The sequence below is a fragment of the Xiphias gladius genome, chromosome 14 (genome assembly GCF_016859285.1).
Source record: "Xiphias gladius isolate SHS-SW01 ecotype Sanya breed wild chromosome 14, ASM1685928v1, whole genome shotgun sequence".
NCBI lineage: Eukaryota > Metazoa > Chordata > Actinopteri > Istiophoriformes > Xiphiidae > Xiphias > Xiphias gladius.
The window spans coordinates 1,749,973-1,767,446 of NC_053413.1; the positions used below are offsets into that span (position 1 = coordinate 1,749,973).

Here is a 17,474-nt window from a genome sequence, read left to right on the forward strand (position 1 = left end):
AAGTTCAGCGGCAGAGAAAACTTAGAAATAACACCTTTAAAAATTGATCTAATGAAAGTAAAAGTAAACTGATTTTGGTTTAACTTCCAGATGGTGTCCCATTTACCTGGTGGGTAGGAAGAGCCAATGAGAGGCATTCCTACTGGGGGGGTTCAGGACCAGGAATACAGAAGTGTTCCTGTGGTATCGAACACAATTGTACGGACCCCAAACACCACTGCAACTGTGATGCTGACCTGCGCACCTGGTGAGTGGACCAGTGCTCAGCAGCTCAGCTGAGGAGCTCCTTATATTTAACAAGTTAAGGTTACAGAGTTTGTATATTCACACTGCACTACAGTCCTTACTTTCACTAAAGTCGCTGTCACAGCCAGCAGCAATGATCTTATTAATGCTATAATAACTACATCTAGTCCTACATAACACATCTGTAGCAGGAATAGTGACTACATGACATGAAAAGCAGGATGAATATGGGTCCTGTTTTATCCCTTTCTACTGTATGTTGTTTGTTTCCAGTGTACTTTATGAATATGTTCACATAAGAATATGAATATATGAACATATGAATATTGAATAATAATATATGTTAAACTATGGTCACACAAAATCCAATCAAAATTATTACCAGGTCTGTCCCTTTTAAACATCCATCACATTTTGCAGTGCTCTGACCTGGTACAACTTTGACTCACTGTATTTATCTATTTAACTTTATAGTTGTATATTATATGGTTTTATTTGTATAGGGAAATGTACAAATTATTTACAGCATACACATTCTGATGAGTAAAAATGTATGTAAATTTGCTTCGGCTCAGGAGGTAGAGCGGGTTGTCCACTAACCAGAAGGTCAGTGGTTCAACCCTAAGCTCCTCCATTCTGCATGTCGAAGTGTCCTTGGGCAAGATACTGAACCCCAAATTGCCCCTGATGTATCATCGGTGTGTGTGTATGTATAGAAATCGCTGTTTGTATAGAAAAGAGCTGTATGAAAGTATGGGTGAATGTGGTAGTAGTGTAAAGCGTTTTGAGTGGTTGATAAGACTAGAAAAGCGCTATGTACATGCAGTCCATTTACCATTCATCTTTTTGACAAATTTTAACATAAGACAGAAATCTGTTCATTGTAGATTTGTCAGAGTAAGTTAAATAAAAGTAAGATGTGGAAAGGGAATATTAAAGTTCAGCAAGTCAAATGCCCAGAAAAACTCTAACCTAAAGGTTTTCATTTGTTCAAAGAAAAAAACAATTAGTGCTCTCTGCAAGATATGAAAGGATAATATACTGTATGCAAGAAATGATTGTATTCTAGATTTACTTACTTACAACAGTTAGTATTAGATTATCCGCACAGTTTAATTATGCAGTAGACAATTGTAACAGATAGGTTAGCTGTGTTTACTTCCAAATTAGTGGTTATATTTATGAATATAGTTTATTTGTACATACTGTAGATATAAAATCTGTGTGATCGTCTCCACTGGACTCTACTGTAAGCGGTGTGTACTGGTTCTGCTGTGTAATCTGATCAATGTAATCAGTAAACTCATAACATGCCCGGGCTGTAAAAAAGATATTTATTGACTTAGAAATTGCTCTAATAGTCTAAAACTGCTTAAGATATTGTCTAGTGTAATATGATCCTGAATTGACTGAAGGATGTTTGCCTCTCTGTGTGTTTGCATGTATGTGTGTGTCTGTGTGTGCAGGAGGGAGGATGCAGGCCTGTTGGTGTATAAAGACCATTTGCCAGTCAGTCAGGTTGTGGTGGGTGATACAAGCAGAGTTGGATCTGAGGCCAAACTGACAATAGGGCCACTCAGATGCCAGGGGGACCGTGAGTCTCTCTCTCTCTCTCTCTCTCTCTCTCTCTCAAACTCACACACACACACACACACACACACACACAAACCTTACCCTAACCTCAACCATCACAACTAGATGCCCAATGCTTACCCTAACCCTAACCTACACCTGATTCTAACCTGAACCCTAAAGCCAAGTCTTAACCCTCACAGCCCTTTGAAGATGGGAGAACTGGACAAAATGTCCTCACTTTCACGAAATGTCCTCACTCCCAATGTCTAAAACTCATACCAGTCCTCACAAAGATAGAAGTACAAGTATACAAACACACACACACACAAACACCAATCTTTCATCAGAGACTATGAGATATTTTATACAATAAGAAAACAAGTATTTTTTTCCATGTGTTCCTGTTGTTTTCTAAAGGGAACTACTGGAACGCAGCATCCTTCACTAGCCCTGCCTCCTACCTCCATTTCCCTTCCTTCAGAGGTGAAACCAGCACTGACATCTCCTTCTACTTTAAGACTTCCTCCACTCATGGAGTCTTTCTGGAGAACCTGGGAACCACTTACTTCCTTCACATTGAGCTCAGAGGTGTGTCTGTGTGTGTACACTGCACAAGATGTTAGAATCTTCTTGAGGACATTTGCTTTTTTAAAGTAAAGATTTTTAAAACTCAGTCAGTGCAGACTAATATTAATCACTATGATGAAAGTAGGCTGTGCTGTCTGCAATGTGTACGAGTGTATTTTTTAATACTACCACTAGGAATGGCCATTAGAAATGTCCAAAAGTAACACATAAAGGGCTTCAGTGTCAGGTGCACATTAGTGACAGGTACTCCAATAAGACCTCATTGTAACTGAAGTAATATGCTCCTGTTCTAGTTAAACAGGAACATATTTTTACTTAACCAGGCTAGGAGGTTAAGAATATATTATCAGTTAACTGTGTTAATTGACTTAAAATATAACCAGCTTAGTTTACTCTGAATAAGTTTTATTTTGCCAGGCTGCTGAGGGGATTAGTGTTTACTGATAAGAGGAAAATTTTAAGTAAATGTAAGAAATGTGTCTTTTCATTTAGTATGTCAGATACTAACTCACAAAAAATTCTGAAAAATGTATTATTATTTTTTTATTTATGATCTTCAGTTTTTACCTCTGCTCAATCAATAAACTTGAGAGACACAAAAAATTATAATAATGAGATGAATAATGAAACAGGACAGAAAAATAAAAAGTATAAAAAAACAACACAAGATAGTAAGACACATATAGTTGAAAAAGAACTGGTAAAAGACAGTTTAGAGAAGTGATTTATGAGATCTTGTGATCTGACTTGCCTGAGATGCTCAGGTGGGAGTTTCAAAGCTGTTGGGTCTGGACTGAAAAGGGTATGTTAACTGAAATACATAAGGAAATATCTGCCAAAAGTACATATGTTTTAAGAGACTTTGTCTGTAGTATTTCCAAACAAAATGAGAAATCATGGCGGGACGTTGTCTTTAGTGAAAATCTCATCCTGAAGGCTAAAAATGTTCCTGATGTTTGATTTTTATCCTGATGCTCCTAGGAGGCTCGGCGGTCTTCTTCTCTTTTGACGTGGGCAATGAACGGGTGGAGCTCAGTATCCATTCACCGGTGCCTCTGAACGATGACCAATGGCATCGTGTGGAGGTTGAGAAAAACATCAAGGAGGCGGTGCTGCAGCTTAATGGACAGTACAAGGAGGTCAAACCCACCCCCCCACAGGGACACAAAAAACTGGAGTTCTACAGTGAGCTATATGTTGGTAAGACACACATACACACAACAGATTTACTTTAGTGTTCCCTACAGCTATCACATGTGATGTCGTACAGTCATACAACACTCTAGTCTTCCTATTGGGTGGGGTCCCGTACAACTACAGTGTTACTGTAACATTTGTGTAGTGATGGAAAACATGTCCATGGTGTTAAAATAGAAAATAGTAGAATTTATGTCTGGCGTTACCAGTTACTGGTGACCATCTGAACATGATGTAAAAACCTGATAAATTCCACATGGTCATATGATACCTGCTAACTTTATGAACTGAGGAGGAGTGCCTGAGTGCACCAGACAGTGCACAAAAATGCTGGAGAAATGCAAAAAGAGCCACAGAAAAGCTGGAGAAACTGCCCACCAGACCCATCTGATCCAAGCTGTAGAAACAAGCAGTGTGGATAGGAAGAGACCAGGCAGAGGAGGACCATGATCAGAGGAGCTGATTGCTGGAGTACCTGGATCAGGAGGAGAAACTGGACAGGGCTCCAACAGGAAGATGGGTGAACAAACTCAGGCAGACAACTTGGAAAACAGTTATTATCAATAGACATCCATTGCATTTGTATCTGTATCTGCCACTGTTTAGAGTAAAAGGGACACTTGAATTTATACATTTGGTCATAATGATAACATGTATAATGTATACAGTATGACATAAGGGTGGGATTGCTGTGCAAGCACAATCCCATTATATGTTCTTGTCAGACTCAAAAATTCTTCATTCTTCTATTATTCCACCATATTCTGATTCGTAATTCCTTCTACACGCTTCAACATAGAAACTTCATTCAGAGTTTACAATTTTCAGCCCAATTAGAAAATGATCGAATGTATTTAGATTTTTCATGTATTTCTTGTCGGAAATTTTTCCAATAGAATTGAATGGATGGCGTGTTCAGAGTTGCCAGCTTTTCGACAACTTTTCATGCACTTTTCAACTCCTTCTACTCATTCATACTTTGAGGTAGAAACTCCATTAAAACGTCAAAATGTTCAGAAACTTTCCTACATTACCTCATCTTCAGCTTCTTCCTACTCATTCATACAATCACCTGGAAAGTGCATTCAAACTTTAAAACAATCATGAAAATGGGACTTTCACATCAATTTAGCTCTTTTATGCTCTTCACAGTATCTACACAGTCACAGTTCAAGTCTCATGAACTTTCTGACCTTTCCAGGTTTTTACATTGATGTCTATGGGATGGAATGTTCAGAGGCTAGAGTGGGTGACATCATAAACAGAGTGCGACAAGGTGTTAAACAGTTCTGAAAAATTTCTCTTTAACTTGTCCTCACAGTAACAAATTTCACTGTTCACTTGTATTTTTTGCCAGAACATAGACAAATTTGTCTTCTTTCACACAATGTAACTATCTAAGCAAAGAGACTTACACATTTTGCTCCATGAGCCTCTGAGTGACAGGAGTACCATCCAACTGCCCCACTGACTCCAATGTTGACTGAGACCAGTAGATCAGGAGGAAAAAATAAAGAGGGGCATTCTTAAATTCTTAATTTCTCTATGCTAGAGCAACGGAACACAATTTCCCCTCAGGGATCAATAAAGTATTTCTGATTCTGATTCTGATAAGATGAGGGCAAACCTTAAAACTAATTTCATTTGACTGCTCACCTGTTCATCCACTCTCATCCCTCATCCACTCTCATTGAGGTTTATGTCCGATGTGATTTCCTATCTTAAACAAGCAGAACAGGGAATAGGGATGAGTTGATGTGGGAAAAAACATTGACGTTGTTTAGTCGAATGCCGCATGACTGAGTTACACAATTTGTCGGCCAGCCGAGTGTTTGGCAAACACTCGGCTGGCGCAAACGGTTTCCAATGCATAATTTTGTGGGGGTGGGGCTGTTTATGGGCAGTGTTACCAACTTAGCGCTGTTGAAAATAGTCGCCAGTTTTGCCCCACGAGCACAAGGTCAGGCTTTCCCTCTGTTGGCACACCACTTTATGCGTCTCATTCAATTGACCACATGGCAGTTGACATAGATGTGAATGAGTTTCTAACTTTCTCTCTGAGTGATCATTTTACAGGTAAATATGGCCAGAATCACAACAAAGCCATTGTCTTTAACTTTGTGTATGGTGTATTTTGTCCCCAAAAGAGGGAGGCCTTCAGACTTATCTTGCTATCTAGTTCTGACAATGCTATATAGCTAAATAATGTTTGCTACCATTGGCTTACATTAAGTTTGTTTGTCTCCTGGCTTGCATTTGGAATGATTGAGGTAGCTAGCTAACTCGCTAAGAAAACTACTAGGATTTCATTTTATGTTAAATAACTAATGTTAGCTGACACATCCCATAACAAGAAAAGTCACAAAAGAAAATAACCCAACTGTATGTTGGGTTATTAGTAAAATGAGAACTTAGCCTACCAGTAAAAAAAGATAAGGAGAGATGGGACAGCCCTGGTGAATTCCTCTCTTTTTGTCAAATTTGGGTGATGTACTATAGGGCAGTTAACACATTGCCCATAGCCCTTGACAGAGCTGTTGTTACCACTGTATAAGGTTTAAATTGCCTTAATAATTTCAAAATCCAAAAATAAAATTAAGGGAGTGCCATCGAGCAAATGTTAATAATGAACTAAGTCAATAACTACACCAATATTATTGGAGATATGACAGCCACTTATGAATCCACATTGAGATTCAAGAATTATTTCATTTAGGTCAGTCTTTAGTTACTTTGCTAATATGGAGGCAATCATTTTACAATCATTATTAAGAAGTGTAATTAGTCTCCAGTCATCAGTAAAGGATCTTTATTTGTTTCTATATCATATGACATTAAAACCTTGCGGGAGCATGGTGGCTGCGGTTTTCTGTGTCAGGCGCTGCAGTTACTTTCCTCTGACTGCACTGACAGGAAACCACCTCTATGACAGCAGAACTTTGCCCTAATTGACTTCAGTCTTCACTGACACATATGACGTGTGGTACGTTTTATTCTAAGAACTAAAGATCCTTACTTCCTATAGTTATCTCTCTGAAAATATTATCTCTTTAAAAGTGTTGCTCTTGCAGGTATTCCATGTGTGACTTTTCCCCCTACCCCTTAACTCAACACCTTAGATGTTTTCATACTTTTATACATAACTTAGATGTAATTTCATGTGTTACTAATGTAGACTAATGTAAACTTGTGTCTAGCCTGAAAATGTTTTAAAACATTTGGGGGAGTAAACAGCATGTATAGGTTTTTCAAAACAATTCAATTCAATTCAATTTTATTTATGTAACACCAAATCATAACAGAGGTTATCTAAGGGCACTTTTCATGTAGAGCAGGTCTAGACTATACTCTTTATAGTTATATTTCCAGAGACCCAACATTCCCCCATGAGCAAGCACTTGTCAACAGCAGCAAGAAAAAAACTCCCTTTTAATAGGTAGAAACCTTGAACAGAACCCGGCTCCTGGTGGGCAGCCGTCTGCCCCGACCGGCTGAGTTGAGAGAGAAAGAGAGAGAGAGAGAGAGGGAGAAAAGGGGGGGGCATAGCACAGTAGACATATAACATAAAGATGTGTAACAATAATGAGATTAATAGTAAAACTAATAATTATAATAATAGGGTGAATAACAGTACTAATAAAACTAAATAATAATTATAGATATTATTATAATTAATAATAATAGATGATAATCCTAATATTTGAAGCAGTGGGTGTTGAGCAGGATCATTGGGGCAGCAGTTGGTTTGCAGTCAAAGATCCAGACTCTCTAGCACCAGGGGTAGAAAACAGTTTGACATATTGAGGTTTGAACTCATATTTTTAAAATAAAAAACTACAGAGCAGCTGTACACACTGCAAGATCATTCATGCTACGGGAAGTAGAAGCCAGAGTTTGATTCTGGGACACTTATTTCAAGGAACTGACCATTTATAACAAATGGTTTTACAGTTACACTACAGTTAGGAGAAGGTGGACGTCTTAGAGGAAGCTGACAGTAGAAGTATGAAGCAAATAGTGTTGGCATGAGCAGATCAACAGAATGACAGTGAGAGGTGTCTGAGCTGTACACCTGCATGATTATGATTCACACAGTTGTTGAGTCGTTGACTGTGAAGCAAGAATGAAACAGCTGTAGACTTCATCACTCTGCCTGAATAAATGCTATGCTTCATGTCTTATTTCCCAGGTGCCTCAAGGGGTCAGAGGGGTTTCTTGGGCTGCATGCGGGCTCTGAAGATAAATGGTGTGACCTTTGATCTGGAGGACAGGGCCAAAGTGACTCCAGGGGTGAGTCCAGGCTGCCAGGGCCACTGCAGCAGCTACGGGATGCACTGCAGGAACGGAGGGAAGTGTGTCGAGCAGTACAATGGATACTCCTGTGACTGCTCCCCCACTGCATATGATGGACCCTTCTGCACCGATGGTAAATCTCCAACACTGAATTATATTTTGATTAGATTACATCAGGTTAGATTAGATGCAGCAAAGAGTGATCAACACTTTTATGGTGTTTGAATTAACTTTCCTTCTTTTGCTGCTGTTTCTGCATGTGTGTGTGTGTGTGTGTGTGTGTGTGTGTGTGTGTGTGTGTGTGTGTGTGTGTGTGTGTATATGTCTTAGATGTAGGCGGCTACTTTGAGACAGGAACCTTGGTGCGTTATGACTTCCTGCCTGAGGCAGGACCTTTTGTGTTACGGGAAGTGAAGAGCCTATCACGTGTTAGTGTTCCTAATGAGGCCAACCTGACTCAGGAGGAGCTGGTGTTCAGCTTCAGCACCTCTAGCACTCCCAGCATCCTGGTTTACATAAGTTCCAGGACTCAGGACTACCTGGCTGTAGTGCTCAGGCACAACGGTGGGCTCATCAACATTGTATTCAATTTATTTCTTAATCAATTTATAGAAAAAGATATATTTTATGAACTGCTGTTACATTATTATCCTGTGTTAACACGTACTTACTATCTGTATGTGTGTGTGTCCAGGCACTCTCCAGATCCGCTACAGTCTTGGGGGTCTAACAGAACCTTACACCATAGACGTTGACCATCGTAACATGGCCAATGGACAGCCACACTCTGTCAACATAACAAGGAACTTAAGAGAGATACGAATACAGGTTAGTACTTCCTGCCACTACAGTAGTAACTGACCAAGTTGCACCAAATATTGTATGCTGCAAATAAGTAGAAATAGGGTGTCAGATTGCATTAAAGAAATATTTCAACATTTTGGGAAATAGGCTTATTTGCTTTCTTCAGAGAGTGAAATGTTCACATGGATATCAATCTCATTTATGTTCAGTACAGAGCTGGATCAGGGTGTGGTTAATGTAACTTAGCATAAAGACTTAAAGCAGGGGAAAACAGCTAGCCTGGCTCTGTCCAAAGTTCAAAAAAAGAAACTACGATGCAGAGAAACTGTGAGTTTCTCTGCATCTGAAAACAGAGTGATGCTTGTCAGCATCTCGTTTATAACAGCCCGAGGTACGGAGAAGGGCAGCCCGTGCCTTTCTCGAGGTGAGGTGGCATCGGCGTGCCAGTGTCTGGGCGGATGGTATCAAAACTTCGCCTTATTGTTCTGGGAACAGTGGTGGTTGTTCACCATAAACACACTGGAAGTGAGACAGACCTATGGCCAAAACAGGGAGAGAGTTGGGAGCATACTCAATCCATATTAACTGACAGCTCCAGAGGGATGGATTGTTGGATACCAGACACTGGAGGCCTGTTTCTAATTCTTAGTTGTAGTGCTCAGTTTGGCCATTACACTGAGGGTGGAAACCAGAAGAGAGGCTTACCATGGCGCCAATTAGTCAACAGAACTCTTTCAAAAAATGAGAGGAGAACTAAGGGCCTCGATCTAAAACAACGTCCTGTGGAAGATCATGCAGACGAAAAACATGGTACAAAGTGGGCCATCTTGGAGAAACAGTCAATAATTCTGAGAAAATAAAACGTGAAACTAGCAAATGTTGCAGATGTATCTTCTTTGCTGACTATAATGGCACATGCACAAAAATGTAACATGATTTACGTGCTATTTCTAACCTCATTCTTAAACAAAAGCAAATAAGCATATTTCACAAAATGTCTAACTCCTTGTTTAAGGTAAAGTTTTACGATTATAATTTTTAATTTTTAAATGTTTTCAGGAAATAGGAAGAAGCTGTGGGGGGATGGCAAATTGAATTTAAAGACTAAGTTCACCTGAATTACAAACTGTGAAAAGTTTTCATTATACTTTTGACTTTTTACTAAGGAAAATAGTTCCAGTGAAAATTGTTTACTACACATTCTGTGATTATTCAGAACTGAGAAACTGATGCTGCAAAGATACACTGTGGCCGAATTGTATGAATGTAATGTTGCCATACTTGAGTTGCACGTATAAAATTCCTTTCACTTCCTATTGATTAGGAGGTAGAAATCAGAGACAGTTATTGCAACACCTGGACAAATAAAACGGATGAGCGGTTCTTGGTGGTAATGGCAAATTTAAAGTTATCAGCTGAACTTGTCAGTATTCCTTTCCTATGTCCATATTCTCCAGCTGGATCACTACCCAGTGTCCACATACACCCTGCCTGAGGCCTCCAACAGCCAGTTCAATTTGGTCAAAAGTATCTTTCTCGGAAAGGTATTTGGTAAGTGTGCAGATGACTGGATGTGTGTTTGGGCGTCCTACTTAGACAGGATTGATTTCTCAGAAGGATGTTGGGTGATGTGTGATGATTTTAATCCTGTCAAACAGTGTATGTGTGCGATTTTTCTCCTTTTATTCCACTGTTTATTACAGTCCCAGTTACCTGCAGATTTTCATTTTCTCCTTAGTCCGCTAATAATTTACAGTTTATATTTTGAAGTATATCTGTAAGAACTGGAAACCCAATGGAGTTTTCTTGTGGCTACAAGATGAAGAAAGCATCAACAACATAATCTTAGGGACTGAATTCCAATGTCAAGCCAACAAAAAAGAAAAAATAAGAGATGCACCAATCCTGATAAGGAACAGTAGTAATGAGCAGTAGTCATGTTATGAAGTATTGACAACGGTAAAGTTTTCCAGGGTAATGAGGATCTAGGGCCTGAATTGCCTGTAGTCACCAGTACAGACAACTGGCATGTCTGATTTTCAGCTCATGAGAATTTATGTCCTTCTTATTGGGTTCACCTCTGTTTTCTCACCTTAAGTGGTAGTTTCTGCCCACGTAATGACATATTTTCAATAGATTTTTTTTTGCAACCTACATGCAGAGAATGAGTATGTAATGTGTCAACCATGAAGGGACTTCATGGTATTGTTATATGCCCTTTATACATTTATAGAGAGAGAGAGAATGTACCCACTGTTCATTTGATAAGTAGATAATATTGTGTTACTGTACATACTGTAATTTTTCCAGTTTTTATTGAAATTTACATAGCTTAATGTCTCAATTCACTCTGAAATTAAAACATACCAAATAAACAATTACAGATTTTAAAAAAAGGAATCCTGGAATCTTTTTGTTTAACAAAATTTAATCTAAATTTTTGTCTCATTCAACATCCAAATACACTTGTGGCATACAAAATTGTGTAGACTCACTGTTCGCTATCAATCATTTATCAATATCTGCTGCATTTCCCCATATAGAGCATAAAGTCTGACATCTCAGCATGTGCATACTTTTGTGTTGTGTGCAAACACCTTAATGCTACCCGTGGGATAATAAGATTACTGTTACATTTGTGTCCATCTTTCCATGGTATATCGGGAGAGTACAAGGTCTAACCCAGAAGTGTCCATCATACTGAATCTGAATAAATCCCCGGTTAACCACAATTTTGTAATTAGTGTGCTTTGGGCACCTTCTGCTGGCATAGAGATGAACCTCTTTCCTCTTTTAGAATGGCTTAGTGCATTGTAAATTCTTTTGCGTGAAATAAAAAACAATAAATTTTTCTAATAATGTAAAGTATGTTAAGTGTTGTTTGAACCTATTTATTTATCTATTTATTGCTCTCCATAAATGATGATATAAACAGACATATAAATGTTGAGAATATTCTCCCACATCTAAGAAAACCTTTTTGATACCCCACTCATTGTGTCATCTTCTGTCTTTCTTGTAGAAACAGGACAGATTGACCCTATCCTAATAGAGCGCTACAACACGCCAGGCTTTGTGGGCTGTCTGTCAAGAGTTCAGTTTAACAGCGTGGCGCCATTGAAAGCAGCATTGCGCTCAGGCCTGGCAGCACCGGTCAGCACCCATGGGATTCTGGTCCCGTCCAATTGTGGAGCCTCACCCCTGACCATCTCCCCCATGGCCTCGGCTAGTGACCCCTGGCACATAGAAGCTGGTAGAGAAACAGACAGATAATACAGTTACAAGGAACAGGAGGACATGCCAAAGTCAAAATCAAAAAGAATGGGGACTTTATGTCAGATTTCAAACAAATAACAAATGTTTGCTTTGTCCACAGCTGGAGCTGTTTTCCCCTTCAATGAGGACAAAGTCAGTGGTGATGGAGTGGATCGCAACTCTGCCATAATTGGAGGTAAATCTTGTTTAACTTCCAACTACAAAGTGTTAGAGCTGCAGCTGAGAACAGTCCTTAAAGCTGCTGAAACCTGTGAAGTGTTTCCATCAACATAGGCAGGTCTTTTAGTCTTTACAGTCACAAAGGAGCACACATATGAGTAAACACAGAAAATACAGAGCAAAAACAGAGGACAATACACTCAACGAGGATTCCAGTAACATCTGAAATCCCACAAGAATACAAATTTTTGTATTTTGTTGAACATCCATTAGAATCAGCTTGTCTAGCTAATTAATTCATGCTTTTGGTTTGGTGGCAAAGACAAAGAAACAAAGGGAAAAAATGCTTAATCGCAGACTTACAACTGCAAATCTACAGGTAGAGGAGATAGAAATTTATCAGAATGTTTTAAGGTCAAATTCAGCATTGTTGCTTTACGTAGAGGCAAGACACTGAGTGAGCACTACTTTGGTGGTGTGTATGGCTCTGATTTGAAGCCTTGCTGCTGCTTTCAAAATTAAGTCAGTTTCAACTTTGACTTTGTTTGTGAGTGACTTTACAGCACACCACCAATGAGATAACAGCTGGGTGTGACATAACCTGAAGAGACTGGTTAACAAAAATGACGAAAAAGGGTTTGTACACCCAAAGTCCTCTTGATTATCTTTGTCTCCAGCAGAGGATGATTACTAGTGCCTTCTGCTGTGTAAAACTTACATACAGTAAATCACAAACACTGTTTCTCCTGGGCTTGTTGTATTGTTTTTCAGATTTGTATGTGCTTTACTGCTACCTCGTACATGTTTGTGATATAAACCTAAGCAATACTGTAGACTTATTTACAGCTCCACTCAGTTCCCAGTATTCAAAACCCCACACAAGCCCCGATTTGAGCTGAGTCTAACTTATATTCAGTCTAATCAGATCTGGTAGTGTTCTGTTTTATTGCTGCAGGTCTCTGTGTCTAATACCCAAGTGGATCCAAGCAGGCTCTTGATCAGCTCTGATCATGTAGTATTGCTGTTCTTTTCCGCTGTGACGGCTCTTTAACTGGATGAGCATTGTGCTGCTCCCAGTATTCTCTCTGTGTGTAGGTCTATTTGGGTCCACTGCATTTTGGACTGGGTCTTATTATCCTCTGTCTATTCAGATTGATTGACTTATTTGAAAATGAATTTATGCACATCATAAATTTATTTTACATTATGCACAAGTTTGGAATTTCAGATGAGGATGAAAATTTTGGACTTGTAAGGACCTTTTCTACACTTTCCTCTGGACTACACTCTATGCTCTACCTTTCATTGAGCATCACTCATAATACTTATCATTTGTAAAGAGCCTAAATGGAGAAAAGCAAAATAGACAAAATAAAAAATAAATAAACAGTTTTAGCAACAGCTTGCATTCTGAAAATGTCAAAGGGACACCACTGATTTGACACACAAATGTCAGTTTATTAATTATAAGAAGTACTTCTCAACTAGTGAAAAGTTGCATAAGTCTTGAAGAACATCTTCTGTAACGTCTTCATTATAGCGAATGTGAGTTTTTTGGGTTTGACCTACAGTCTGTTAGGGACTAAAAGTCAGGATTTGTCAGCCTCTGCAGCATCAGTTTAGATATCAGTTAATTGCTGTGTCTCTTTGACTGTAGATTTCATCAGACAGCACACATCAGACAGCACATTTCAACTTTTCAGTCTATTTATATCAACACAGTGCTCATTTTTGTTTCCAGGCATCATCTCCATGGTTATCTTCATTGTCCTCTGCATCATGGTGTTTGTGATCCGTTATATGTTCCGTCATAAAGGCTCCTACCACACTAATGAGGCTAAGGGAGCAGAGTCAGCAGACTGTGCTGATGCAGCAATCATCGTCAATGACCCCGCCTTTACCGAAACCATCGATGAGAGCAAGAAGGAGTGGTTCATCTGAACCCCTCTCAACAACATGGACACATGACGTTAGGATGTATGTAGTTTTCTAAGCATAGGGAGTAGTAGTGAGGTGACCACCTGTGGAACCTTGAGGATGTGCCAAGTGGTTTATTTAAAAACTTTATGGACAATGGACACCATGGCATTACAGCGAGAGATTTAAAGCACAGGGCATAGCACTGCCCGGCAGAGCCTGTGTGGGGATGCGGAGCGGTTTTTTTAACTTTATTTACAGTGGACAGTGTGACAGGATGACAGCCTTCAGATGGTGTAGAGGACAGTGCCATGAAGTAACAAGGCATTCGTTTTTACTTTTTAAAAAATGTTTTTATATAATTTTTAATTTGATTTCAGTTTAACTTGTGTAATTTATTTATTAATTTTCAAGTCATATATTTTGTCATCAAAGTTCTTACTTTGTTTGTTTGGTTATTTCTGTAGGTTAATATATTTATGCCATTGTGCGATGTTCTCTTATTTCAGATTAGAAAGTGATGGCATTAATGCTAATTATTAATCCATTAATCCCAATAATGCTCCATGTCTGTAGAAATGCTCATTAATTCCAGGCTTTTTTAATATTAAATTCCATGTTTAATCATTTGCCTTATTTTATATTCATTTCAGTAGAGTTTATTTTTAATCTTAAGACTGAAAACTTTGGTTTGTGTTTGTCTGTGCATGTACTGACTGGCTTGCCTGTTAAAGAGATGTAGCCATGACTTTGTCTGCATCTTTCGGACCAGGGGGAAAAGGAAACATCACACTTCTATTTATTTTTGCATCTACATATCTGAAGTCTCTTAAGGACTTTTGAATAACGAAACTCTTTTTTTTTTTAAAGAGATTTCTGAGGCAGAGGTTGTGTTTTGCTAGCAATGCCAGTATATGCCACAAGGTTTCTTCATTGCTATTTAATCAACAATACAAAATTTTGGAAATCTTCTTGCATGCCATCTGACTCAGAGTCAGACAACATTAAGTTTATCTTGGTGAATCCAGTACAGAGACAGGTGGGGAATGAGTTTGAAAGCAGGGAGAAAGTGCTATCCTAGCTCCATCACAAGTGAACCAACACACTTTCAAACAACTCCAAAGCTGTCTAAGTTATTAATTGTCTGTTGTTAGCTAGCAAGCTCCATCCAAGAGCCAGCTTTATTAACAGAAGAGATAAGACAGGGCTCAAACCTGATGAGCCCACTAGGAGGACAGGACATTTGGTGTTCTAGTTGGTCAAAAGACATCTTAACACTAATAGTACCTAGAACCATTATGTCTTTTTTTTCTATATCTACACAAGATAATGTGTGAAACACAGCTTGAAGTTGTTAGAAGCAAACCTGTGATCAGAACCACTTACATCAGGTCTGAGACAAGTCCACGTCCAAGCAGTTTTGAGATAAATTCAAGACCAAATCCAAAAGGGGGTCAACGTAGAAAAGAAAAAAAAGCACTGTTGTTTTCCTGTTGTTATCAGTGAGAGTCATCTGTGAGTCCTTTGAATTTAGAAAAGTTTGAAATGTGGTAGAAACAGGAAACAACATTGGAACAACTCTAAGCAAAAAAATATTACAATTATATTAAAAAACAAAATATTTTTGCCCAATTTTACGAGATAACTATAAAGTGTGTTTTTTGGTTGTTCTACAGTGAAGACAAACTATGGAAAATAAGTACCTGCACTTGTAAATGACAGCTCAGAACAGTGTATGTGATATTACAGAATTGCGTATCTCTGTGAGCAGCAGAGCAGCATCCAGTCTGCTGAGCAAGTCATGCTGGTCCAGAAAAGGAACAAAAAAAACTAACTCTTTTCCGTTGAGACCAAAGACTTGATGAAATTGAAGGCGGAGATAGTCTAAGTCTGAGATAACAAATAAAAAAAACATCTCAAGACAACTTGAGCATTACAGCCCTATTTGGAAGGTGTTATTTTTTTCATGTGTGATGGAGGTAGGTTAGCAGGTTCCCCGTGCTCCCAGTGTTTGTGCTATTTTAGACTAAATGCATCCTGGACATATTTCTGTACTATATGAGAGATGATAAAGTGAGATAAATGAGAGTTACTGATACTGATCATCTCATCTAATTATGTGGAAGATGGCAAGCAACAAGCAAGACAAGCAACTTCCCAAAATGCTTGTTTTATCTTTCCTTTAAAGGGACACAAACTAATCACCCTCTATTGGCAACATGGTAGGAATTACAATTTCCCCAGCTATAGAGAAAGTCTTTCCATTTCCTTATATCAAAGTATTTTGGGAAGAGAGGTTCACCAGTGTTAATGTTATTAATTCGTCATAAGTTTTCTTTCCTCTGGGTTAGCTTCAGGCTTAGTGAATTTGGGGCTAGGATAGAATGGCACGTGTGGCCCTTTGAGGACTGAGGCCAGCTTCTTCCTGTTGGGGGGCAGTTACGCTAACTCTTAAGATTGACTGACAGGACAGACAGATCAGGATACTTGTAAAATCTGTCCTTTAAAAACTAAGCTATGTATTTGATTTTTATGAAGTAAGATAATGTTTCTGGAAAAGAATGTTTGTTACCCATGTAAAAAAACTATGGCTTACATCCTGACATTTGATTGTATTGCATTTGTATTCTTTTGACTGCACTGCAGTGTAATGGCATGCTGTTTGACACTGGATGACACACACATTTCTGTTTGATAAGCCACTGTAGCATCACATTGCTTTTCCTTCATGTTATATGTATACAACTGCCTAACTGTTCCTCTTTTTATAGCTGATTTCTCATTCTATGTGCTTTTCTCATTGTCTTGAAAAAATATGCTTCCTCTTGGAACGACCAGTAAAATATGAGTACAAATCTTACACTGGCTAATATTAGATTTTTGACCACACACAACTAGATCAAGGTGATTACCCAGATAGAAAAAATATGATTGAATCAACAGTGAAGGTGGAAAGTAGAAGTATTGAATCTACATGATGCCTGACATTGAAACCAAATTGAAAGCTCTCGTTATGTTTTATGTTGAATAAACATCAAATATTCAGTCGTGACTGACATTGATCAACACTGATTCACCCATTACCTAAAAGGATGTCTATGATGTCTATGAATTTTCTTGGATTTTGATATATTGAAACAATGTTACAATAATTAACTACCAGAAACCCTACCTTTCAAAATGTTTTTCTTTATTTATACAATATTTTTATAACATAATAGTGTTCTCAACATGTAAATGAAAAAAAACCTTTTGCTTTCATTTGGACAAATAACACTCAAACATTTTCAAAACGTAAAACAACATCATAATCAATTTAAATTTACATAATATGAACTAAAAAAATGAGTAAATGTGCCTTAGAATATTTATCAAATTATACTTACAGATCAAATATATAAAGTGAAATATAATATCAC

General features: G+C 38.3%; 1 protein-coding gene across 2 annotated transcripts in view; it reads left to right on the forward strand.

The window, feature by feature from the left end:
* Positions 1 to 17,105, forward strand: part of cntnap2b (contactin associated protein 2b) — a 57,383-nt gene extending 40,278 nt beyond the window's left edge. The window contains exons 16-26 of one of the 2 annotated variants that reach the window (XM_040143247.1): positions 91 to 247; positions 1,713 to 1,840; positions 2,239 to 2,409; positions 3,391 to 3,609; positions 7,796 to 8,032; positions 8,230 to 8,463; positions 8,594 to 8,727; positions 10,161 to 10,254; positions 11,726 to 11,956; positions 12,080 to 12,154; positions 13,880 to 17,105. In XM_040143247.1, the coding sequence (XP_039999181.1) occupies positions 91 to 247; positions 1,713 to 1,840; positions 2,239 to 2,409; positions 3,391 to 3,609; positions 7,796 to 8,032; positions 8,230 to 8,463; positions 8,594 to 8,727; positions 10,161 to 10,254; positions 11,726 to 11,956; positions 12,080 to 12,154; positions 13,880 to 14,079 (1,880 nt within the window). In that variant the 3' untranslated portion in view covers positions 14,080 to 17,105. The remainder of the gene's footprint in view (positions 1 to 90; positions 248 to 1,712; positions 1,841 to 2,238; positions 2,410 to 3,390; positions 3,610 to 7,795; positions 8,033 to 8,229; positions 8,464 to 8,593; positions 8,728 to 10,160; positions 10,255 to 11,725; positions 11,957 to 12,079; positions 12,155 to 13,879) is intronic. The other variant, XM_040143246.1, reaches the window with a different exon arrangement.
* Positions 17,106 to 17,474: the final 369 nt, after the last annotated feature.